This window comes from Diachasma alloeum, unplaced genomic scaffold, assembly GCF_001412515.2.
Source record: "Diachasma alloeum isolate Michigan unplaced genomic scaffold, Dall2.0 Dall_scaffold_00466, whole genome shotgun sequence".
Lineage (NCBI taxonomy): Eukaryota > Metazoa > Arthropoda > Insecta > Hymenoptera > Braconidae > Diachasma > Diachasma alloeum.
In genome coordinates, this window is record NW_021680599.1 from 160258 (window position 1) to 185003 (window position 24746).

Here is a 24746-nt window from a genome sequence, read left to right on the forward strand (position 1 = left end):
TTAAGGACGAAATTTCCCACCAAGTACTGAACAAAATTTTATGTCACGAAGCCTGAAACCGGCTGAATTAGACACGAGACGCGAAGCGTCGAGTGTGTAATCCAGCCGGTTTCAGGCATGAGTGGCATAAATATATATACCTATACCTACATTATACACTTATTAATAGATGAGAAATGGAAAAAGGTGATATACCATTATTACACTCTTGTGTGCGCATAGCTGCAATGCAATAATTAAATGAATATTCATTATTCAAATAACGTATAATTTCAATAAATATACACATGATATTGTGATGCTCACCAAAGCACATAACACAATTTACTGAAATTGTAAAAAAAAGGAAAAAAAAGGCAAAAAAAATTATGGAAGAAAAAAACATTTCATGTGATTTTGGAAAGTTATATTTCTTATCTCCTGCCAATTGTTTAATTTGTAACGTTGTTCTTTGTTCTTTTACAATAAATTAAAAATTAAAATTGACGGTTAATGCATTTTATTCTGAATCATTATCATCCTGGAAAGCTTTTTGCCTCTTTGGTAGTCCTTCCTGAAGTTCTAGGACGTGTTGAACTGGCCTGGGTTTTCCATCTTCGCCTATGGTGCATGGTTGAATTACTCCGTTACTGAGAGAAAAGGAGAAACTATAAATTTTTTTGTTGAAAATTCTCTACCAACAAATTATTCTGTGAATATCTCTGCAATTTCTCGATTCACGGAGAGACCTATTCCATGATAAAAATTTTGTTCAATTTTCCATTTTTTCACACTCCATTAGAAAATTTTTAATGAAGTTCTTGAGCGATTGATTCGAAATAGAACAATAAATCAGTACGTCTCAGGAGAAATATGGAATAATTCTCTCCTGGGGGCCTATTCTCGAAATATTTCCGTGCGCGGAATTGACTACGTTGACGGAACGCCTATGTGATTCCTATACGCAATTCGTCTACGAAGCCACTTCCGTGCACGGAAATATTGCGAGAATAGGCCCCCAGCAGAGTCCATACAATTATGGATTCTGGAGAGAATTAAATTATATACAAGAAAAAAATTTATTTGTTTATGAAATTTTTTTATTATTGAGAGTACTGATGAGAATAATAATTTTCTATTCGTCTTATAATTCAATTGATTATAATTGAATTGATTAGATTAGGCCGATTACACTTTTCTTTTTTCATTCGATTGAAATTCAGCATCACATTTTCCTTTTTCCCTCTCTGCGTCTCCTCCTGGGCATTGCTTTGAACTTTGGATTTTGCTATTTCATTTTGTTTCCAATTAATCCATTGACAAAATCTTTCCCGTCAAAATTTCTCAATATTTTTCCATTATACTGAATGGAAAATTATTATTCTCATTGATACTTCCAAAAATAGTAAACAAAAGTTGATAAAAAAAATATTTAATAAAAAATGTTTTTGCTTGAATTGCGTCAAATACTCGTTTTTCGACTGTTTCATTTTGCTCACCCTCCTCTATTTGTCTCATAGTAAATTTTTCGGAGCCGTTTACACCGTCCACAATAGCTCTTTCGTACTTGCATCATCCGCTTGGACTGCCCACTTCTCTACTAAATTGATGGACTTACTCTGTCAATTGGTTCACGAGGTTCACTAGGTTCAGCACTTCATGCTCCTTTTGTTCCTCAGTCATCCCGTCAAGTGGATTAGGTTTAACTTCCTCGTAGCATCCAGTAACTGGATTTATATTTTCCTTGTATTTAGCATACTCCTCAGTATCACTCCCTCCTGACTCGGATGAGTATTCTGTTTCCCTTTGTACTGCACCCAATAGTCCCTTATTAGCAAACATCCCTGCTGCATTGCCATAACCAGTGTATTTGATCATCCTTCCTACTGGAAATCAATGGATTAAAAATTGACTAATGCAATGAATGAGTTGGAAAATTGTTCACAAACATCTCAGAGTCTAATGCAAATGGATGAATTTTCAGAACAACGTTTTTTTCCAGCTCTCAATTTTTTCTACGAAAAAAAAAGTTCTACAAAAATTTTGCAATGTCCTCAGGATGTCGATATATTTTTCATAAACAGTTCTTGGAATAATTGTATTTATCTCACCATTTTCCTTACAAAGAATGAATAAAAATTCCGCCACAAGATCTCGAATTTCAGTAATTGGGCTCGTTAGCAATTTGCATAATTTCCCTCTAAGATGAGGGTCCTCTTCTGGCCTATGCATCACATCCCGTCTTTTCAAAGATGGCAGAACTTGCTGCCTAATCCATTTTCGTATCAATCGTTGACTCTTCGACAAATTCACCAGAGCAGTGACAACTGGAGAAATATTGTCAATTAAATTCTGAGGGTTATCCAGTCTCTTGTCCAATAACAATAATAATTGATGGACTGCTGTCATATCCATATTCTCATAAACGTGATGACCCACGACTTTTTTTATTAGATTTGCGGAGGGAATAATTGGACGAAAAGAGCTGAGTGGAATGACAGTGAGTAAATTCGCAGTATGGCTGTGTATATCATCCGTTTTCGATTTAATCAATAATAGTGTGTAAAGAATGTCAACCAATTTCTCATGCTGACTTTTTAGACAATCTGTAGAATCATCCGAGTCTAGATATAAATTGAAAAGTGCCTTCAATATTTCACATGCAATTCCAACATAATTCTCTGTCAATTCCTCATTCTTCTCTGATTTAATTTCGTGGGATAATCTATCCAAAGTCCTTATCAACTCGACATCAGCTTTCACTTCCTCTTTCAAAGTATTCCGACACGTTGAGTCATATGCTGTTGCCAGAAATAAAAGTCTTATGTCGAATAATAATCCAATGTTGTAGGTGAATTGACATTTCGAATTTTGATTCTGGATTCTCTTGACTAGATTTTTCAGACATTCTGTCTTTGGTAATTGAATTTGAATCACTTCAGAATGATATATTACATTGCAGAGGAGTTTCAATGCTTCCACAATGGCTGTAAACATGGAAAAGACAAAATGAAAAATATATTGAGAACCAAACTTTTCTTCTTGCGAACAAAATCCATGAAATAATTAGAAATTCATGAATTGAGCAAATCTGAAATTTATTGTGCAAAGTGGTGAAAAATATTGAAACTATTCATTCAATTCATTAAATATATTTTCTCACCATAAAACAGTAATTGTCGCAATGAGAAAAATTTAACTTTGAAATATTTTTTTCAGATATTTTTTAAAGCGATGAATTTGTCCATACCTACATCATAAGAAAGTTCTAAACGATCATCTGACACGCCTGCTTTATGAATGATCGTGCTCAGTCTCTCATCCGTTACCAACTGGTTTAGATCTGTCTTATCCCGACTGTGAATTCAAGCAAACAATTGAACTCATTTGTTGAACTCATTTGGATGAATATCCATAAAACATCAAAGATTATGTCCACAAAAACGAACCTGAGGATTCTGAGTGCCTCCAAACACTTGGGATGAATTTTGAATTCATTTTCATCAGATAAACTTCTGAAAATTCCACCCCAGACTGCAGATCGCAAATCGCCTTTATCCAACTCATTGAACTTCATCTTTGTGGCATACTAAAACCGAAAGACTATGAAAATAACTCATCAATTAATTTAAAAAAATCCACTGAAAAATTTTATTGCTTATTAAATGGATAAAGAAAAGATAGTCAATTGGAACAGCAAAAACCAGAAGAATTCACAAAAACTTCATACATTGATTGTGAAGTAATAAAGAAGTCCATTATCTAAAATCCTCAGCACACTGAGAGAAAAAGAAACATGTTCTCAAACAAATCTTGTTTAGGTCAACAAAAATGGCTAGTTGAAAATTGCCAAAAACAAATTTGTTCGGTTCGAATTTGAAAGTCTCAAATATGAATAATTGCTCTGCTTTCGACAGCAACGAAATATTTGGCTCAAGAGGCGGATAATTCACACCAGACAGTGTCTTTTCAAGATGAAAATATCTCATAGAGGAAAATTTATCAAGAAATATTTTGTCCCTAAGTTACGACATTGCTATCATATCATTATTATTGTTTCATTTAAGGGTTCATTTTTTGTCTGTGATTATTAGATAGCCGAAACGAAAAATTTCGCAAACAAAATACGTATGGGAGTATCGAGTAACGAAGGAGTAGTGCTAGGAATTACATTTCTTATGTGTACAGTGAATGCAATTCAGTAGCGAAGTGGTAAAACAGTACAAGTAGTTAATTTTGACTATTGGGCAATGTTCAATGAATATTTTGAGATCTAAGGGAGGTAGCAAAATTTTTATTATAACCTGTTTTGTAAAGTCGATTAAAAACTACAACAAATGTAATTACGAAAATTTCGCTATCTCCCTTAGATTCGGAAATATTCCTGAAAAACTCAACTGGGAGATGAGTCGACTTCAACTGTTTTACCATTTCGCTACTGAACTTTTTTTTTGACTACTAAATCTATATATAATAATTAGTTATTTCCCTCTGTATAGTTTTACACTTTTTACAGGCTACTAAATCCATTTTCGTGAGAAGACCCGGTAAACCGCGATTCTAACCTCGCTTCGCTCGGTTTGATCGCGGTTTACGGGCCTTCTGACGAAAAATTGCATTCATCACACGGTCCAAAAGTATTTTCTGACGAATGTGATTATACAAAGCCACATTCGTCAGAAAATACTTTGTGGACCTTGTGTTGAAAATAACTATTTTGCGACAAACATTTTTCATCTCGGCGCACTCTCTGCATGTTTGGCACAAAAAAATCCTTTTTTGATAATTTTCGAAAAACGATTTTCTTGGCACAAGTAAGACTTGTTTGAGAACCTTGCTGTTTTTCTCTCAGTGTAGTTTTGGAAAGAAAGAAACTTATAATCATTCTAGAACTTACATCATTGCAAAAGCGTTCCAAACATTTTTCCATCCCCTTTCGTTCCGTCTTAGTGATAATTTCAAGGAAATCTTCCATTGCAAGAAGCACTCCTACAAAGCAGGTAGCACTCAGTGGACGAGAAGAATTCCTGACATTCGCACTATAAGAAAAAGCTCTGTTGGACAGAGCGTCTCGTCAACAGCTACCAAATCTACAAAACCAAGATATCACAGATGATTACAAGAAACTTCTATCGCTTCTAGAAGACCCGAAATTCAACAATAAAACGGAAATCAACGTTTACAAATAGTGAAAAAAATCACATGTCTTACTTCACAATTCGCATACCGAGTGATGCACTGTCACCGACGTTGGGGGGTGTGGGTAGAGTGTGTAGAGGTGGGTAGAGGGGCGAGAGATTTAAAATCAAGATGGCTGGCCATGGTCGATTAGTGGTGGGGTGTTTGACGTGCGGGAACCATATCATCAGTATATATATATGCACATAGTCAGTGTCGATGAGATACTGCGTTAGTGTAACACCTTGTCTATCTATTCAGAAAGGATAAAAATATTGTTTCGCCATTTTAAAAACCAAAATTTGACTATTGCTCTTTCGGTGGAAAAATATCAATCACTCGGCGCAGTACAATTACGATGATGTTTATGAAACGTTACGTGTAACTGAGATATGTTGAATATATTGCCGACAATAATAACTACACAATTATTAAACTTTAAATAAGCGATACTTTATTGTACATTATTTATTTATGTACCTTTGTGAATGTTTTCATGATTAATGGGGTTGATTAATCAACTACGATAACAAGACAGGATATGGTATGATATTATCTTGCTGCTGTAAACGACAGTTCACTTGTTGGATTTATGATTTGGTGGAGATATTCTGCACATGAAATTTGAAATTTCCAGTCTGGGCTTTGGAAAACGGTGAATCACATGCATTTCATTGTTCCATGAAATAGAGAAAAAAATGAAACTCCTCCTTATTGCTTTTCATTTTTTTGGAGATTAAAGTAGAGTTGAATAAATTTTTTTTTTTCATTTTTTCTTACAATGCTCTATATTTTTTATTGCAGATATTAATTAATAAAGTGAGGATTATGAGAAAAATTGAGAGCTCCGTGCAATCGTTGAAATTGTCAGTGGGTCAGTATGATACAAGAAGTAGAGAAGGAACGGAATTCATCAGTGTGCTTTATACCTGGACATCAAGATGATAATGAAGATGGCAATGATAATGAAAGAGATGAGATACATATGTCACTGGCGCCATACATACAGACTTATCTGGCTCACAGTGGACAGGGGGTTGGATGCTGTGGAATTGGCCTGCCAGTGCCATTTGAAAGAGCTGCGCCAAGATCATGGTGGAATCCAAAGTTCGATTCAGAAATACTTGAAGAGCAGTATAAAACTAGTGCTTTTCTTCAGCTCAAATTGAGATTCAGGTGAGATGATTAAGATTGAAAATAACAGGAAAAACTAATGCTATTTGCCGAGTTCCTTATCGCAATTCTTCTTGTCATTAGATTGTACTCTATTTATCTTGTTTAGGGGCTTTGCCGTTGTAAAGAACGTTTAGTTTTCATCAACTTGCAGGGTATTTTTAGCATTGTGTGCAGAAGACGTTATATTTGCGTAAAAAATATTATACAATTTTTTTACCTTCACCTGATTTATGACAGAAATTTTATACTAGTAACTTTTCCCTTAATTTCACTTCTTATGATCTCCATTTTCCAATGTTTCGTTTCATCATGAAAAATAGTTCTTCCTAACCACCCTCAGTTGGGTAAAAATCGATGAATTTCGGATCCAGATTGCAACTAATTTTGTCAATATATTGAAAGTAGCAAATCTGAAAATTTTATGAGCGCAGTTGAAACCAGGTTTGCCAGATATTTCAGGGGGTTCACCAGTGATCCCCTTCACTGCTAATGATCCCCCAAAAAATTGCCCATGTTTTCAGCAGGCTATGCATGAATACGTGCATGTTTAATGTAATAAACTTTGATTTTATCAAGACGATTCGTTAAACCTCTGTAGAGACATTACATCACTCGGATGTGGCCACTTGGATACGAAAGATCGCCAAAAAATCAGATTTACAAATGGAAATAAAGTCATCATGGGAGTGTGTCAAAACATCGATGAACAAACAATTGGGAAACTTAAGAGACATTTGAAAGGATATTTTCTGCTCCTTATTGTCGGAAACGATGGCTAAATAAAGTTAGAACAGCAGAATTGAATACGTACCATGTTTTATCATATGAAGATTTTTTAAATATAATATTTTTTCCCTCGAGCCCTAAATATTACGAACCCACCAAATTATCGCCAAACCGCCAACGTCCATATTTATACGCCAAAGGAACTTCGAAAATCGCTCATTTGGTGGTAAATCTTCAATCTGGCAACTCTGGTTGCAACAAAATGAATGATTGCCTCAAAAGTTTCTAGATATTCTTACGTATAGAAATAAATCCCCCACATCACCTGCTAGGTAACTTTTTCCTCATCCCACCTAACAATAAACATTCCCATTGTTCCAGATATGCACTTTTATACGTCCTCCTAATCTGTCTCAGTTGGCTAATCTACTTCATGACTTTGGGAATAAAAACTTCAACATCTCTATGGCCGACAATTGTAAGCATATTCACCACAATCTTCGTCCTTATGTTCTGTGTTTTCTATTGGACATCAAGAGACTACTACAGGCGTTACATCTTCCCTACATCTCTGGTAGTTTCCACCATTCTCTGCGCCTCGTCTCTACTTCTTCTAGTCCTCTTGCCACCGTATGGAGCCACGGAAAACGAGGGATTGAGCCTCGTGGGTCACTTTTCCCTCTGCTCAGAAATCCAACTGCTCATCTACACCGTCATTCCGATGCCTCTGTACGCTTGCTTCGGAGTCTGCACCACTTATTCTATCATCTTTGAATTTTTAACCGCATATCTTTATCACCAGCATCAGAAATCCACCAACAATGATCCAATCGAGTTCAACTCAACGCTCCTGGCAATCAGAATTCTAACACAATTATGCATTCACATTATTGGAGTTCACATTCTAATAATGACATTTGTAAGAATGAGAGGAACATTCATGAAAGTAGGACAATCTCTCCTTGTCCGTCGTCAACTAGAAATGGAGAAGCAACTAAAAGAAAAGATGATCCACTCAGTTATGCCACCAAAAGTCGCAGATTGGTTGATGGAAGAGAGCGAGCGAGAACGAGAGCGAGAAAATTCAATAAAAAAAGGTTCTATTCCTTCCAATAACGCAGACCTCAGGTCTCTCTTTCGTCCATTCAATATGCACTCCATGGAGGATGTCTCTATTCTTTTTGCTGATATCGTTGGCTTCACTAGAATGAGCTCAAACAAAACAGCCGAAGAATTAGTGGGGATTCTCAACGATTTATTCGAGAGATTTGATGAATTATGTCAACAGAATGGTTGTGAGAAGATTTCTACTCTCGGGGACTGTTACTATTGCGTTAGTGGGTGTCCAAAGCCGAGATTGGACCATGCCAAGTGTTGTGTAGACATGGGTTTGGCGATGATCGAGGCTATAAATCAATTTGATATAGAGAGAAGAGAGGGAGTTAACATGAGAGTAGGAGTGCACACTGGAACGGTTCTCTGTGGAATCGTAGGTACCAAAAGGTTCAAATTTGATGTATGGTCTAATGATGTTACTCTTGCCAATAAGTTAGAAAGCACAGGAATAGCTGGGAGGGTTCATCTCAGCGAAAAAACATTGAGTTTTCTCGGTGATCAGTACCTAACGGAGGAAGGCGAGACTGTCAAGGGTGTTAAGACATTTTTTATAAAGGGTCGAAAGTCAGATATCATAAATAACTTCATGAATAATATAGGCCCAATATCAACGAGCATATCACCAATTTTACATGCACGTCAACGAGTTTCATCTTGCAATGATCAATCAAAACCTAGACAGCATTATTTACACATGCTTACTAATGCTAATAATTATCGGATTAAGGCCAATTCATTGCCAAGTATTCTGGATTGTGAGGCTGATGAATTCAATGAGGATGTCGAAGGTAGAGAATTTGAGAAGGACGTTAGTCAGAGTCCTTCGAGCACTGCTAGTTGTGGTAAAAAAAAAAAGAGTAAACCGTGGAAATATCTGCAGAGGCAGAGGACCACCGAAGAAATGACTCCCCTTAAGAGTGAGGTAAACAAAACAATTCAAACCCAGAAGAATAAATCGCAAGTTATCAACATGGAGGACGAAAATAATGTGAAGAATGGAGCCCCTGTGAATAATTTGGTGGAGATGAATCCTAATCCTCGATCCATTAGTCCTCTGTCGAATCATGAACAAGCACCATTGAGTCATGCGTCTTCAGTTTGCAGCAGAAAGGACTCTGGAATCAGGAGCAATAGTAGACGCAGCAGCATTCAACAACAGCTGTTCTTAATGAATGGATTGGCCCAGGGTGATTTGCTAGGGCAGAGAGTCAGCGGATATTATACGTCAAGTTCTACGCTTAATTCTAGGGAAGATCCCTCATCCTCTGGGGCTCCCTCTTATCCTCCTTATCCGTTCCCTCCTGCTGTCACTGATACCTTCGGGGCATGCTTTCATAAGTTGCGGAAGCAGTCTGATCTTCAGTTAATTCGGTAAGTTTTATATTTATACATACTTGATTAAATTTGAAATATCACATTTGAAGAAACCATCAGAAAGCTCACTTTCAGGGAAATTTATGAAAAATTCGACATTTTCAACAATCATCATTTTCATTTTCATCATTTTCATCATCAAAATCAAATCAACTGCAATATAGCTGTTGTAATCATCTTTCAACTTCGGCGTAATGGCATTAAGTCAAACATTTTAAGCTATAATTGAATTCATTTAAAGCACGATATTCAAAGATATCCCGGGCATTATGATTTTCAAAAAATACAAATTTTTTTGCAAATTTTCAACTAAATCAAAATAACAATTATTGCTATGAAAATAAATTTTTTAAATCATCATTCAATCAATTCAGAAATTTTTTTTTAGTTATCGTGGGACAACCGATTTTTGAAAAAATTCAAAAATTAAAAAACTAATTGATGAATTAAATTTTATGAATAGGCCTCAACAATACTTATATTTTTGAAAAAAAAAGGAATTATTTAATTCCTTGGATTTATTAGCGAAGAATTGAAGGAAAACTTTACCACACACATACATACATACACACATACGTACGAACACGGTTCAAAAATTGCATTTTCGGACTTTTTGGATAATAATAGGTCCATATAACAACAAATCCAAAACTTAAATTTGACCGATTACAATGCTTCCATTCGGGAGCAAACAACTAGTTCTCCTTGTGTTTATCACAATTTTCTTCCTAATTTCATGCAATTGTCTTCTATTCCAGATGTGTTCAGGATAACGTGTCCTCTCAACGCTCCTACTTTGTAAAGCCTCCCCTCTCCCGCGTAACACTCTTCTTCAAGAACAAAGAAATGGAGGAGGAATACCGTGAGAACGCCCACAAGACGAGTGAAAGTGTAGGGGATAATCCACCCACCCTAGCTACCTCACGTTTCAACACCTACTTTGACATCCTCGTCTCAGCCCTCGTCTACACTGCAATCACAGCCTCTCTCTTAATCCTCTGCAAGCCAACCATTTACTTCGTGATATTCTGCGCAATAGCCACAGTAATTCAGGTATTCGTCGTAACTCGCTGTATACGTCAATTAGTAAATCCGAATTCAGCATACGCTATTGCGACACAGAAAATCTTCAAATTCTTTACAAAATGGTATCCCTGGCACTGCTGTGGAGCTCTTCTGGTAAGCCTTCCCATCATATCAATCTTCATGAATCTCAACTGCAGAAATGGCTTTGAATCGAGTCTGACGAATCACATCGATTATTACTACTGTTATTTAATTTTCGTGGGTTTTGTACATTTTTGCAATTTTACGCAGTTAAATTGTTGGATGAAAAACTTTCTCGTGACATTTACAGCAGTACTTTTTGTAATTTTTATGGTCAGTAATGTTGGATCAACTGATATTGATACAATGAAACCACAAAATGCCTTAAACAGCTCAGATATATTAGAACCAATGGATTTAACGTTGAAATTCCCTGAAACATTGAATAATAGTTTTATCAATGTAAGTAGAACAATTATTTCCACCAATTCGATCGATAAGAAACATAAATTACAGTACAACGATGGTTTTTATGATAAAGAGATATTTCTTGATATTATACTACTTTTGATACTCGTGTGGTTTTTAAATCGTGAATTTGAGATTAGCTATCGTTTGAGTTTTCATGGTAATGCAGTTGCTGCTAGGGATAAATCACGTGTACAGTCAATGAAAAATCAAGCTGATTGGTTGTTACATAATATTATTCCCAAATATGTTGCGGATCAGTTGAAAACAACAGCCAAATATTCGCAGAATCATAAAGCAGTGGGAATTATATTTGCTAGCATTGTTAATTTTAATGAGCTTTATGATGAGTCTTATCTGGGGGGTAAGGAGTACTTGAGAGTTTTGAATGAATTGATTGGAGATTTTGATGAGTTGCTAGAGAAAAATGAGTTCTCAAATGTCGAGAAGATAAAAACAATTGGGAGTACATTCATGGCGGCTAGTGGGCTTAATCCACAAGTGAGGAATCAGAGTAGTCACACTTTTCAACATTTATTTCAACTCCTAGATTTTGCTGTCGCAATGCACAAAGTTATTTATGATTTTAATAGAGATCTGTTGGGGTTCAGATTGATACTTAGAGTGGGATTCAATTTTGGAGATGTCACTGCCGGGGTCATTGGAGCAACTAAGCTTTATTATGATATTTGGGGTGATGCTGTTAATATTGCGTCTAGGATGGATTCTACGGGTGTTGCTGGCAGAATTCAACTGACCAGTAATTGTCTCGAGGCATTGGAGGAGAGATATGAGTTTGAACCCAGGGGACAGGTTTATGTTAAGGGGAAAGATAATATGGACGTTTATCTTTTGATTGGCAAAAAGGAGTGAGAATATTTATTTTTCATTTTAAGAATCAATGAGTCAATAATTTTAGTGAGCAGGTGGAATGAGGAGTGAGTGTACTTAGTCAATTTTTCATTCTTACAGGGAATACTTGGGAGAGAGTTGGAAAAATTTGTCATTTTTTTGAATCAAAACTGGGCCTAATTTTATAGATCGAAAGCCTGATTAATTGTAATATAGAATTTTTGTGCATTTGATTTTGTACCTTTAACATTTGGATGGGGGGATCGGTGTTCAGCCGATCATGTAAATCATTTAATTGATGAGCTGGTCACCTAAAAACCAAAAGGACGGTTTTCCCAATGGGTTTTGCCTTGATATACTCTGTCCCTGTTGATGTTTTTAGGGTTTTTATGGACCTCCAGACAATTTCGATATTTCTTCGATATTTCATCTCTGAAACTTACTGTGTGGTTCAGGTATGTGGATGATACCTTTGTCCTCTGGCCACATGGAAAGACGGTTGCCGAGTACAAAGGATCCGAGACTACTCCTGAGCACAATAATGTACATTGAAGAAACTGGGAGGAAGACGAGTACACGTAGAACACTGAGAAAAAAAATTAATTTTGCCAAATATCCATTTACTTGAGAGAAGTATTCATTTTTTCAATACCGTATTTCTCCGGTCAAGAGGTTCTCAGGCAATTCTCTTTTTGTTTCAATTATAACAATTATATTATTCTAGAAGATAATCATGTTACTTATGACCTTGAGTGAACTCCCTCAATAATTATAAACATTAAAAAATTAATCGAAGTTCTTCCCTATAGAAAATTAGAAAATTTAGGAAAAATGAATAATCATTGGAGGAGTTCATCCAAGGTCATATGTATCATAGTCATCCTCTAGAGCAACATGATTGTCATCATTAAAACCTAATTAGGCTCATCTGAGAATGACTCGATTGGAGAAATACGATTTTGACAAAATAAATGCTTTTCTCAAGTAAATGAATATTTCGACGTTTCCTAATAAAACGAGGGAATATTTCAATTTAATTATTAAAACAAGGGTATCTCAAAATTCATATGAAAAATCGTCTGAAATCGCAGATTTCCCTTCCTCGGACAGTTGTATAAATGGTATGAATACATCAAAAAGTAGAAATAACATGAAGTAGTTCACATTGGAAGAGAAATAAAATTATTTGCGAGCTCCGTGAGACTTAGAAGTGAGACTTAGAAATACTCTTGTTTTATCAGGAGATGTCGATTTGGCAAAGATAATTGTTTTTCTCACTGAACAGTCTGTCCTGGCTGAACACTGAATGGACATTGGACATACTGCCTAGTGTTCATCCAGCAGATGTTTTGAGACAATATAATATCGATCAATATATAATCTATACAATATATATTGTCCATACTATCCTGTACGATCAAACTAGAATGCTGGCAAAATCTCAAGGATACTTCGAAAGGGAATATCGAGAGGGCTTGGAAATTCATAAAAACTCTAACAATCTTGAGGGCCAATGGACCACAGGAACAGAGAATATGAAATGAACTTCATTTGGAAAACCGTCCTCCCGGTTTTTTGATGGACCAGCTGATGACCTTTAAAAAATGATTAGCTGAACCCCCCATTCGTTCCCTGCCCTCACCATTACTTTCAATGGAAGGGAGAGCATATAAGGACTACCTGCAGCAGACATCGTAGCTCAGAATGGGAGCTCATAGCCCTGCATATGTAGATTGCAATCTTTGTAAAACGTCGGCAAAATGCTAAAACCAAACGTGGCATCCATCCGGAGGCCAATGATATCAACAATCATAGACGCGAAAGTCTTGAAATTAAGATATTTTATGACTTTTCAACTAACGAATTCTAACAAAACCGATTCTACCCTCATTCACGTAGGAATGTTTCTGTTGTATAAATTGTTCATCCGTTACTTATCTGAGAATATCTGTAGAATGAGCTACTCATCTCCATATTATAATAATTAAAGAATGTGAAAATTTCCGATTATTTAACTATTTATGCGTAACAATTATTTATTTGATTACTCCATTCTGGTTTGAAAAAGAAATAATTACTTTGTAAGAACCGTAAGGCGTCGGAGTAACAAAAATTGTGTGTTATTTTAACATTCCAACAATGATTGTACCAGTGATTGAAGGATAAGGGTGCCATATCTAGTATAAATGAACGTGCCTGTTCTTCTGTATAAAGATCTATTCAAGTATTGAAAAATCTCATATTGAATCTCGAAGATTTATCGAACGAAAGTATATTTTTTATTGAGAAAGCAATAAAAATTGATTGATATTATATTTTCTGGAATCAGGCACGAGCGCCAATCATTCAAGAGTGAGTTTTCTCTTCGATTGATTGACTAAAAGAAATTGTAAATATTTTTCTCAACTAATGTTTTAATTACATTAACGTTTTATCGTTGATTTTTATCATTTCTGTGTATCTTTGCACTGTGCATCCATTAACACAAAAGTTTTTATTGAAAAGTGAATGGATTTTTCAAAACCATAATCTCAATAAAATAAGACTAATCTGAGTGGAATCATTTTTGCATTTAGATCAAGAATAATTTGGATAAACGTAATTTATTTATTGACGACAATGATAATGTACAGATTTCTCAAATTCACATTCATACTTACAAATCAGGGAGACGTCAATTCAAGTGGATGAATTTTTTGGATTCAAATTCGGTTAATTTCAAGATAAAAACACTGATGCAGCCAAAATTTTCTAAAATTTTTATAAATAATTATTATATTTTGTATATATGTATGTAAATGTTGTTATACTTACTCAAAACAACGATCTAATAAAATTTAATTCGAAAGAATGTTCTTTTTTCGATGGATGAATATGATAATTAAAGTCATCGTTTGTGGAGAACAAAATTGTGACAATTTATTCTTTTTATGTTTCCAGTATGGTTTATTCCTTTTACATCTCATCTTTATTACAATACAATATATACAATTTTTTTTCGTTTCATTTTGTTTTGTCTTCTTGATTGTATTGGCAGCTTTACGAACCAACTGTACAGCAGTGGATGAAACATTGACAGCATTTTCTTCCATTCATACTTGATGAATTTTTATTCATTTCAAATACCCTTATAAACTTTATTATGTACAGATAAACCTGATGAAGAATCATTTCTCTGTTTTCATTTCTTTAAATTAATTTCACGATTCTTTAAATTTATTCAAATGATTTCACCCCAAGGGTTTTTTTCTGAGCAGATTGATATGGGCCGTGCTGCACGGATCGAATAATCTGTCCAGCAATTTTCATTGAATTCTCTGCTTTTTTTTCCAGCTATGGACCCCACCATAATACCCTTAAGAAAATCTTCAGTTAGGTATCGGAATAAATAAATAATCTGCAGATCAATTTTGAACGAAAGTTCATCGAAAATATTTAATAAAAAAAGTTGTGTATTGATTTATAATCACTATTTGCACTATTAAATTTATTCTGCCGATTTATTTGGTTAACGGGACTTGATGCAATTAGCCCACGGAAACTTAAAATAAGCTAAATTTACATTTTTTTAAAATCTCTAGTTACTTCCTGTTACTCTTAAAATTTAAATTTGCGAATTCACAATTCGGTGGTGAAGTAGTAAAAAAGATACGTTGGAATATGACATGCAAATTATTTCTAGCGTAATATGTCACATAGAACATTTTTATTTATCATGCAATAGGTTCAGAAACGAATGATTTTAGGAGCCTTTTTTTGTAACTTGAAGAAAATTGAAAGCGCGCATTCTCAAGAAATACTCATAATTAACAGAATGAGATATGTAGACTAATGATGTTCGACCACTTGAATACAGATCCGATGGGTACTTAAAAAATAAGTAGCTCCAGCAGAATTTGACAAAAGACCTCTTTTGTAGAAAATTTAATTGGCCACACAAAAAATCCCACGATAAATTCCCCTGGACCTAGTGATTTCTGAAATAATTGCCTCCTCTAATTCCTTCTAGTCAAATAGATGCAAAATTACAAAGCTATACAATTTTAGTTTTATAAAAACAAAAAAAAATAATAATAATAAATGCGAATCTACATTCGAGGAATGAAATATGGTGTACTGCATACTCACTTTAAAATTATATTTTTCAACTAATGTCAAATGCAATTGTACCGCGTTACAAAATCTAGTGACTTAACTATGCTGAAGAAAAAAAATGTTCATCACTTATGGGATCTTGTTGTGCATTTGACATCTATTCTGACGGCGACAGTTTTGACAAATATCTGATGAAGTCTTTATTGTCCTCCCTTAAATACGAGGATACATACGTCTCCGTTCCAATCAAGTGTGATAGGCTTGCTACTTTTATATGAGAAAAAACAATGCATGACTTTTCATGCACAACTGCAACAAACACGTGATATAGCTCGTGTTTGATAGCGGAGTTGCCGACTTCACATAGTGTGGCGATTAATACTTTTCCGTTAGTCCCGCATTGGGAGCAAAACAGAAGTGGTATTTTCTTTTTAAAATTAGTTTGATTATTTCAATTAGAAATACTACAATCTACCCAAATGATAACTCAATGGTTTTAACTGAAAATTTTTCCTGAAGATTTATCTATTTGAGATTTTTTTTTGATAAAATAAATAAGAAAAAAATCTAACATTTAATGTTTTATAACGCAGCGTAGACGCCGAACACGTTTCCGCTGGAATTTATTTTCATCTTCCAGCCTTTTATTCGTACTAGAATTTTTCACTTGATTCGATCACTTGAGAGAAAAACAATGTTATGTCCCTGTTCGACGTTCATACATATTATTCACTTACACTGTGCAGCGTAATAATAATAGACATGCTGCCAACAATTATAATAGATTGTAGTTTGTGATTGAGTTTGACCAACCGTGAAGAGTACGGCTGTCAATGAGACGCTGCTGCTACGTGGGCCCAGCGAAAAGTGCTGTGAGACCTGTATCTGCTGCGTTCTTCGATAACTCATCGACCCGCATTTGCGGTGGTTTACTTACTTCGAGACGAGGTAAATTGTCAATCTTTACTTCTTTTCGGAATAACTGGCCTACACTTCTACCGATTAACTGCAACATAAAAGAAGAAAACGTGATTTTTAGTTTTTCTTTTTTGGTACAAACATTGAAAATATAATTTTTGTACGCATACGCATTGAATTATTTAAATTTGATTAATAATAGTTCCTTTGTTGGTATGGTTTTATCCCTTCACAAATTTAATTTTGTTGAGGCTTCTTATATGGCTTTCTTATCACTCAAAAGGCCTAAAAAAAATTTTTGCAAATTTTACTATGCCCACAACGTTAATTTTTGAGTTTTATGAGTTTTTGAGAAAATTTTGCATCTCAACACAGGTAAATTTTATTTCGGGTGTTCAATAAGTATTTCCGACGAAAATTTTCCGTTCTTTCGCTTGAGCATGGTACGAATTAGCTGACATCATCGGAAATGCTTTAAAATCGCCAAAAAAGCAGAAAAATATGCGCAGTACCCCCTTCCCCCACTTTCATTGGAGATTTTTTTATCTCTTTACCCAAAGTGACTATTTTTGCTTCCGAATGGAAGCTTGTAATCGTGATTTTTTTCGATTTCTTAATTTTGGGTGGAAATGCTTAGAAATGTCATGAAACGTGAAGAAATGATGTTTTTAAAAATTTTTTGTATGTGTGCAGGTATCTGTGTGCACATGTGTGTTCGTATGTCCAGAACTGTCCCCATAACTCGAAAATTATTAGGGCAAAAATGCTGAAATTCTGACTGTTAATTTGGACTACTGAGATTCAAATTTATGCTAAATTTCAGCTGAATCGGATGAGCGGTTCCTAAGATATAGCTATTCTTCAAAAATTGTTTTTTGCTGATATCTCCTGAACCATTCGACCGATTCGATTTTTTTACGATACTCGTCATGATGATACCTATTTAATTGGATGAACGAAATCGGACTAGTACTTTCGGATATATTCAACTTTGTATGTGAAACTCTTTTACTCAATATCTCTAAAACTATTGGTCCGATTTCAATTTTTTTTCAAAATGTGTGCTTTGATGTCAGCAGAAAAAAAATACGTGGAGAGTAGCAGTCATATGCAATCTGTCAAATGACTTCTGTCACGCTGTTTGTTACGAAACATTAAAAAATTAGACTGGGACGCGGATTCGTTCTGTCCAAATTTTTTTTTCAAATTTCCTTTTTAACAATTTTTCTCTATTTTTCATTTTTTCATTTCTTCCATTATTAACCATTTATAGACCATAAACAATGAATTTTTGAATGAAAAAATCGAAAAATGAGAATTTTTTTTTTATCGTTATTTTACATCGCTTCGACCCGGTTAGGGTATACTGCGATGGTGATCAAGACTTTAAATGGTTAGATCGCACTATTCTACCCGGGCGGGATTTGAACTCGCAACCTTTCGCATGTGAGGCAACAAACTTACCCACTGCGCCAAGCCACCGGGCTAAAAAATGATAAATTAAAAAAAAAATTCAAAATGAAAGTTGAAAAAAATTTTTTTTGGATAGAACGAATCCGAGTCCCAGTCTAATTTTTTAATGTTTTGTAAAACTAGTCACTTTGGATAAGGAAAGAAAAACATCTTCAACCGAGCTGGGGAAAGGGGTTAAAGCGTTGCCGACGATGTGAGCTAATTGGCACTATGCTCAATCGAAGGAATGTGACTTTTCACCCTTGTTTCTGACCCTTGCACCCTATCTTCGTGATTCTGAATTTTGCCTCTCTTCTTTTTTATTATGTGACCTTCATTTCTTATGCTTCCTTTTGATGCTTATTTCATTTTGCAATTTCCGACCATCATCTTTGACCCTTATTTATAACCCTCACGTCTGATCCTTGGTTTTGAGTCACATTTTTTGACTTTTCTCTCTGAACCTCCCATCCGACCCTCATCTAATTTTGTGATTTCTGATTCTCATCTGTAACCTTTATTTATGATCCTCGTGCCTAACCCTTGAGACCCTTAGTTTTAACCCTTAATTCTGACCCTCACACTCGACTCGCGTGACCCTTAATTGTTTTGCTCATTTCTGAAACTTTGTTTCGACCGTTATTTAATCTTTTGATTTTTGACCCTCATCTTCAATCCTTACGGCTGACCCCGTAACCCTTGAAAATGATCTTTGTTACCCTTCTGATTAATGCGCTCGTCTTTCATGTTTGGCTCTTTCGACTGTTTTTTTTTTTCAAGAGAATCGTCTTTGTACTTCGCCTAATCCCATCAAGATGGAGAAAAAACAAGATTTACTGAAACTTCTTTAATTCATTGATGGAGACAGTCATGAATTTTACGAAAATCTTATGACGAAAGACAACGAACTTGTCCTCACAAATCCAGGTATTTTTTCGCCCAGTGACGATAAGGATCACGACGATTGAAAGTATCTATCGAGTTTACGATTAGTCCTCAATGGCAAACAGTCAATAAAGAATGTCGCAAATGACACACGTCGATCGATAAATTCATTGTGATATTCATTACATGTCTTTGAACTCTACGTAAATTAAACATATTACTTCTATATTTGTTCCAACAATGAAGAACAACTAATTGACATACTGTATTGTGAATTTTGCAATGATTTATACGTATTCAATAGATGTCTCCAAAATTTTTATCCTACGATGGGATAAATTGACTTATCTCGTCAGATTAAAAAAATTCAGGAGATAAGTGCATAAAAAATATGAACCAGCAGTTTTTATTGATTGACACTGCAGAGAGTTCGAAAGCCAGTAACCCGTGATACAATTTTTTTTGCGGTTCCTGTAAAATTTCGTTTTATGCACTTATTTCCTTTTACTACTTCGCTACTGAATTGACCTCTGCTGAGACGCAAAATTTTATAAAAAAACTCACAAATTTGAAAAATTAACGTTGTGGTCGTAATAAAATTTGAAAAAAATTGTAAATTTTTTTTTACGCCTTTTGAATGATAAGAAAGCTATATAACAAGCCTCAACAAAATTAAGTTTTTGAATGTACACAACCATACCAATAATTGGCGAAAACCTCCATAAATAAATGATAGTTTATTCACAAACAAGAGGCTGTGAGAATATTTCTTCAGATTCTCCGATTATAAAGCATGAAGAAATTACATTTTTGGAAAATGACTGTTTTGATTTGTATATGTCATTATACCCAGACCTAAGTCAATGGCTCCTTTAAAAAACGTTTAATTGTTACCATTGAAACCTAAATTTGTGCTTGATTGGTTAAGTAGTTCCTATTTTTTTAATGATTTGCATGCGAATAGTAGCGTAGGTACTCGTTCCATCTTTGCAACGAAATCTGATTCAATTATACTCGTCACAGAAGTAAGGGAATTTTATAGCACGGTAGAACAATAATCATGCTATGCCATACCTGATTTGTAATTTTCTTAAATAGCTCCTTCTTCCCCTTCTCCACTTTATTCCCCTTGCTGCTGACCGTCATTTTTTCATCAAACCTCTGCAGATCAGCAGGATTGACCCCAGGAATCTGCTGCATGACCTGAATAATGTTCGGAAATTTAGGCCTGAGACACTCGTAAACTTGAGCCCCCAGAGTTATCAGCGACCCCTGATTAGCCTCATGTTGGCCATGTAACTGGAGTCCTTGGAGGACTGCGACCATAATATGAGCAGCCATAGCTGGAGTTAAACTTCCATCAGCCACCAGTGCCCTGACAATGGGTCCAGTCAGCATCGTAGCTTTTAGGCTAGCATTAGAATCGTTCCAAGACAACGCACCAAGTACACAAAGAACGATACTGTGACAGGTAGAGGGATGTCTTAGAACAAAACTCCCAAGTTCACTAACAACTTCAGCAACAATACTATTTCCCCTGACAGCAGGAGATGGTGTAGTCTGATCTACAGCCATTCCAGAACTGTCATCCATGCTAGAGTCTGGAGGGGAAGCATCACTAGTCGTTCCCCCGACCAATGTCACCTTCAAGACATCGACAAAGTCTCTAGTCAAGTTTCTATTGAGCATATCATCAAGCACCTCCTGTGCATCAGTCGGATTTTCTTCGTCATGTCCATACCTCTCCTCATGCAGCCTCGTCAGGTACTGCCACTTTGCACTCAGTCTCTGGCACATGTGCGTCGATACGTGTGTCAATATGGGGACCAGTACACTCTCATAAAAAGCTGGTGGGCATGAGTAGATAAAAGGCTTCAAGAAAACACGAATGATTGGACGGAGTCGATAATCAGGGATGAGCTCCATGTTGTAGAAGACTGAGTTGAGTAGAGCTGGTGCAAGTCCAGGTAATTGATAAAAATCTCTGCCAAGAGTGTGGCAGCCACTGCCAAGCATGTGATAGCAGTTATCATGGATTGTTGATAGAAACTGTTGCATTCTTGGTAAAGGGGCAGTTGAGGATTGATCATTATGATCAGAATTAGAATGTTCCGTTGCCTGTTGATAGAGATTGTTGGCCTGCATATTGGAAACAGTGATTCCCATTAGATGAATTTTCTCGAACTCCAGGAGATCATGCGCCTTCTTATAATCCTCTGCCAATAATGCCAGTGCACTTGGTGTGAAGAATGTATTCATGGCTTTAACTAGAGCGAATAAAGTAGGTAAAATGGGGATGATATGTGGAGCAGCTGGATTTCGGTATACTGGGTTCCCACTTTCACTCAAAGCAGCAACGAATCCTCCTCGAGCAGCTCGATCAGGATCCTCAGGTGTCGAGCAACGTTTGACGACACTGAGGACAGTAGACAGGCAGTACATCAAGTCTGCCCTATTCTGAATTATTATTTCTTCCTCACTGTTATTGTTTTCAGGTGATACTGCTGGTCGATCTAATCCTACGAATCTCATCAGTTCCAAAGGTCCTTTGAAAGCCTCAAGACCAATGACAATGAACCTTGGTGAGGCTTCTCCAATTGTTTCAGCAATAAATCGAGTCTGTCTCTCGTAATCACAGAAATGATTGGAGATTATTAAGAGAGCTTCGTGTAGTACCACACTCTCCATTCTTGTTAATTGGCTGGAGTTGTCTTTTGCATCATTTCTATCATTATAAGTCCTCATTAATCCCTTGACTGTCGTGTGTATCTGCTCGAAAACCGGTAGAAGAAGAAGAGGATATTTTAGACCAATTTTAACCATCAGACTGGCAGCATGTCTCCTCACGCACTTAGTCGCTTTAGAACGGTTCCCAGGTCCTGGAAGTTTTCTATCCTCAGGGCCTTCGTAGACAAGTGCTGCGAATATTTTCTCAAGTACACGTGGCAGTATGGCAACACCTGGCATTGCCATTGAGCCAGTGGACATTGATAGAAATACAAAGAGCGCTGAGATGCAGGATAAAAGTGCTGAGAGCAACCAGGGGTCGTCTGGCGAATAACCGAGACATAGTTCAAGGAGCTGGAGACCATTTTGCACACTTGGGCGTTCACTGACAAGGAGAATCCTGGAGATTACTGAGTCAAGCGCCTGCGCAAGTGCTTCCCACTCCAAGTACTCAGGGTCATTTGGATCGCTTTTATACCGTAGATTCAGCATTCCCTTTGTTATCTTTGCTGTCAACCAGTGTTGAACGTAGGCGAAGGTTACCAAGGGTGCTACCATCGTTGCATGGCGTACACCCTCCAACAGATCCATCCGGAAACGATGAAGGAACACTCGGAACTCATCTTCGGAGTCATAATCACTCAGGCAGTAGGCTGTCATTCCGTTGATGGTACCATAGTCGTTGTTGTGGTTGTGGTTCACCGGATAGGCGACTTTAATTAATTTTGGTCCTGTATATTCGATATACTTGGGAACGTAGGTCAGAAGGAGACTGTCAGTCTTTATTTGTTCGTGTCTGAAGAGCATTATCCAAATTGTATTGGCTAGGTGGTTGAGAGTTAGGCTGGAGTGTATAGTGAAGGAGAGGACTGTGTCCAGGAATAAATTGAAATGCGCTGGCCGGATGGAAGATTGGTTAGCGGGCTCGTCCTTGCCCCAGAGGGTGCACAGTTGAGTTGCCATCCCAGTGAGAACCTGGGTCAATTTTTTCAAAAATAAATAGTGCCTCTCATGCATCTCCTGCACCGCTGGAGGTGGTGCAGCAGCAGATCCGTAGATACACCTAAGGGCCTCCTCGGTAAAGAGAATCATCAACTGTTTTCTATCTTCAGTCTTTCCTTTCCTATTGACAACCTGCAACAAACACTCAGCAGCAGCGCACTGGAAAGTGGCATTGCCCAGCAGCACACAGAGTATCTGCAGCAGTCTACCCTCATCAGCCATGATATGCACAATGGAAACCCACTCCACAAATCCAGTAAGAGTCAGTAGAACAACCTGCACAACTTTACTGTGGGCAGAAGCTTCAGTAAGACTACCGAGTGCTGTTTTCTTCTGGAATTCCGAAAAGTGTTGCTCCATCAGTCTCAGGAAGAAGGCAAAAATCTCAGCCATATTTGTGGTGAGGGCCTGATAAATGTCCTTTCGTCTCTGATTGGACTCGAGTGTCTGTAACAGGGCAACATCCTCCACCAAACGAAGAAAGACGAGCAGAACCACCTCAGTCTGACTCTCTCCTCGTGTGCAAGCCTGACTGAGCTCAGCCAACAAGGTGGGCCACTGCTGGGGCCATTCCCTCTTTATCATCTCCACAATCACCCGAGACATGGCATCTTTAATGTGTGTCTCCTCCTGCAATCCCCCATTCTCCATTCCTTCTTGCAGCAGCTTCATCGAACTCTCCTTAATAAAAACCTTTTCAGTCTGAGATATCTGGGTCCAACGATACTTGATGCAGTGCTCCATCAACTGGAGGCCGAAATGTCGCACCACTGAACTCTTATTTGGTGATTTTTGCGCAAGATATAAACCACATTGAGCGCAAAGGGGTGAGGTCTCCTTGAATCTCTCGCAGGCATTGTAAACATCCAATCGTTGTTGATGTGGAACGTCGGGAGACATCATTATTTCCACGACACGTGCTAGCTCTGCTGATATTTGGGCTACATCACCCACACCAAACTCCATCTCTTCCAACGGGTTTAACTCCTTTTCTTCAGTCTTGAATTTTTCTTTCCAAACTTCTAGAATTGAAAAGGAAAATTTTTGTATGCTATTTTTTTTCTTTTTTTTTCTAGACTAGAAATTACAAACGTTTATGAGGCAATTTAAAAGGACTTTTGCATGGGGTGCAAACAGATTTTCAGAGGGGAACAAAAACAAATGCAAAAGAAAATGAGTCAATGTCAATTATTTTAGAGGGTTATTGAGCTTTCTAAGCCATTTTTGTACGGTTTTAGAACGGGGAAAATTGTTGTTTTCAAGGTGGAATTTTTTGGGGGAATTATTTACCTGTCTCGTGCTCGATTTGTTGCATTAAAAAATCAAGGAAAGTATGATGTTACATGAACAGATTCTATGTACTGAAATGCGGTACGTTGAGGAACCATGGGTTCTCTCGCAATGAGAGTCGAGTATCGTGGATAATTTTGATATCGTGTGGCCGCGCATCACAGCAAAGAGGATAGACCTGAGTAGAGGCCCGGATCGGGGAGTTTGACTGACACCAAAAATGTTAGTTGGTACCCCACGGGAAAGGCGGCGTCCCGGTCGAATTGTCGGTAAATGTGAGTCGGGTGCGTGAGTAACTCGGCAGTAGCAGTCCCGCTGTGAGAGGGACAGGTTCGGAGAGGTATTTTTGTCCTCCTTGTACTCAATGTTTACTTTATGTTTTTCAGTTGATTTATTCGCCGACTAATTAATATTAAGGAATGAAACAACGACTGTTCAATGGAGAATTAAATTCCCCATCC

The 24746-nt window shown here is 36.7% G+C and overlaps 3 protein-coding genes across 6 annotated transcripts; 1 reads left to right on the forward strand and 2 right to left on the reverse strand.

Annotated features, from left to right (window-relative positions):
- Window positions 1–389: 389 nt before the first annotated feature.
- Window positions 390–5281, reverse strand: LOC107042439 (synembryn). Of its 4 annotated transcripts, none has more exons than XM_015263485.2 (7): window positions 5191–5281; window positions 4877–5069; window positions 3429–3568; window positions 3230–3336; window positions 2091–2966; window positions 1598–1862; window positions 390–629 (listed from the first exon to the last, which is right to left on the reverse strand). In XM_015263485.2, the coding sequence occupies exons 2-7, from the start codon at window positions 4952–4954 to the stop codon at window positions 500–502; spliced, it is 1596 nt and encodes a 531-aa protein (XP_015118971.1). In that variant the 5' UTR covers window positions 4955–5069; window positions 5191–5281; the 3' UTR covers window positions 390–499. The 4 variants fall into 4 exon arrangements, 3 of the variants coding, with proteins under 3 accessions (XP_015118971.1, XP_015118970.1, XP_015118972.1); XM_015263484.2 differs by having other exon boundaries at window positions 1598–1865; XR_001461162.2 differs by having other exon boundaries at window positions 555–629; window positions 1479–1865.
- Window positions 5282–5303: 22 nt separating this feature from the next.
- On the forward strand, window positions 5304–12684 carry LOC107042438 (adenylate cyclase type 9). The gene is made up of 4 exons (XM_015263483.2): window positions 5304–5812; window positions 5962–6333; window positions 7441–9546; window positions 10308–12684. Exons 2-4 carry the CDS (start codon window positions 6038–6040, stop codon window positions 11935–11937), a joined length of 4032 nt encoding a protein of 1343 aa, XP_015118969.1. The 5' UTR covers window positions 5304–5812; window positions 5962–6037; the 3' UTR covers window positions 11938–12684.
- A 2097-nt stretch (window positions 12685–14781) lies between these two features.
- LOC107042440 (exportin-5) lies at window positions 14782–24377 on the reverse strand. The gene is made up of 3 exons (XM_015263487.2): window positions 24286–24377; window positions 20341–24017; window positions 14782–17017 (listed from the first exon to the last, which is right to left on the reverse strand). Exons 1-3 carry the CDS (start codon window positions 24308–24310, stop codon window positions 16859–16861), a joined length of 3861 nt encoding a protein of 1286 aa, XP_015118973.1. The 5' UTR covers window positions 24311–24377; the 3' UTR covers window positions 14782–16858.
- Between the last annotated feature and the right edge of the window lie 369 nt (window positions 24378–24746).

Bases quoted from the DNA above. Each gene is read 5' to 3' on its own strand.
- LOC107042439 (XM_015263484.2), bottom strand. From the start codon at position 4,954: ATGGAAGATTTCCTTGAAATTATCACTAAGACGGAACGAAAGGGGATG. The intron at 2,967-3,229 runs GTATGGACAAAT...CCATGTTTACAG, and splicing joins AGAACTTTCTTATGATGTAG to CCATTGTGGAAGCATTGAAA. The intron at 1,866-2,090 runs GTGAGATAAATA...ATTGATTTCCAG, and splicing joins CATTCTTTGTAAGGAAAATG to TAGGAAGGATGATCAAATAC.
- LOC107042438 (XM_015263483.2), top strand. From the start codon at position 6,038: ATGATACAAGAAGTAGAGAAGGAACGGAATTCATCAGTGTGCTTTATA. The intron at 6,334-7,440 runs GTGAGATGATTA...CCATTGTTCCAG, and splicing joins CAGCTCAAATTGAGATTCAG to ATATGCACTTTTATACGTCC. The intron at 9,547-10,307 runs GTAAGTTTTATA...CTTCTATTCCAG, and splicing joins TCTGATCTTCAGTTAATTCG to ATGTGTTCAGGATAACGTGT.
- LOC107042440 (XM_015263487.2), bottom strand. From the start codon at position 24,310: ATGCAACAAATCGAGCACGAGACAG. The intron at 24,018-24,285 runs GTAAATAATTCC...TTTCAATTCTAG, and splicing joins ACAAATCGAGCACGAGACAG to AAGTTTGGAAAGAAAAATTC. The intron at 17,018-20,340 runs GTATGGCATAGC...TTTATGTTGCAG, and splicing joins TTAAGAAAATTACAAATCAG to TTAATCGGTAGAAGTGTAGG.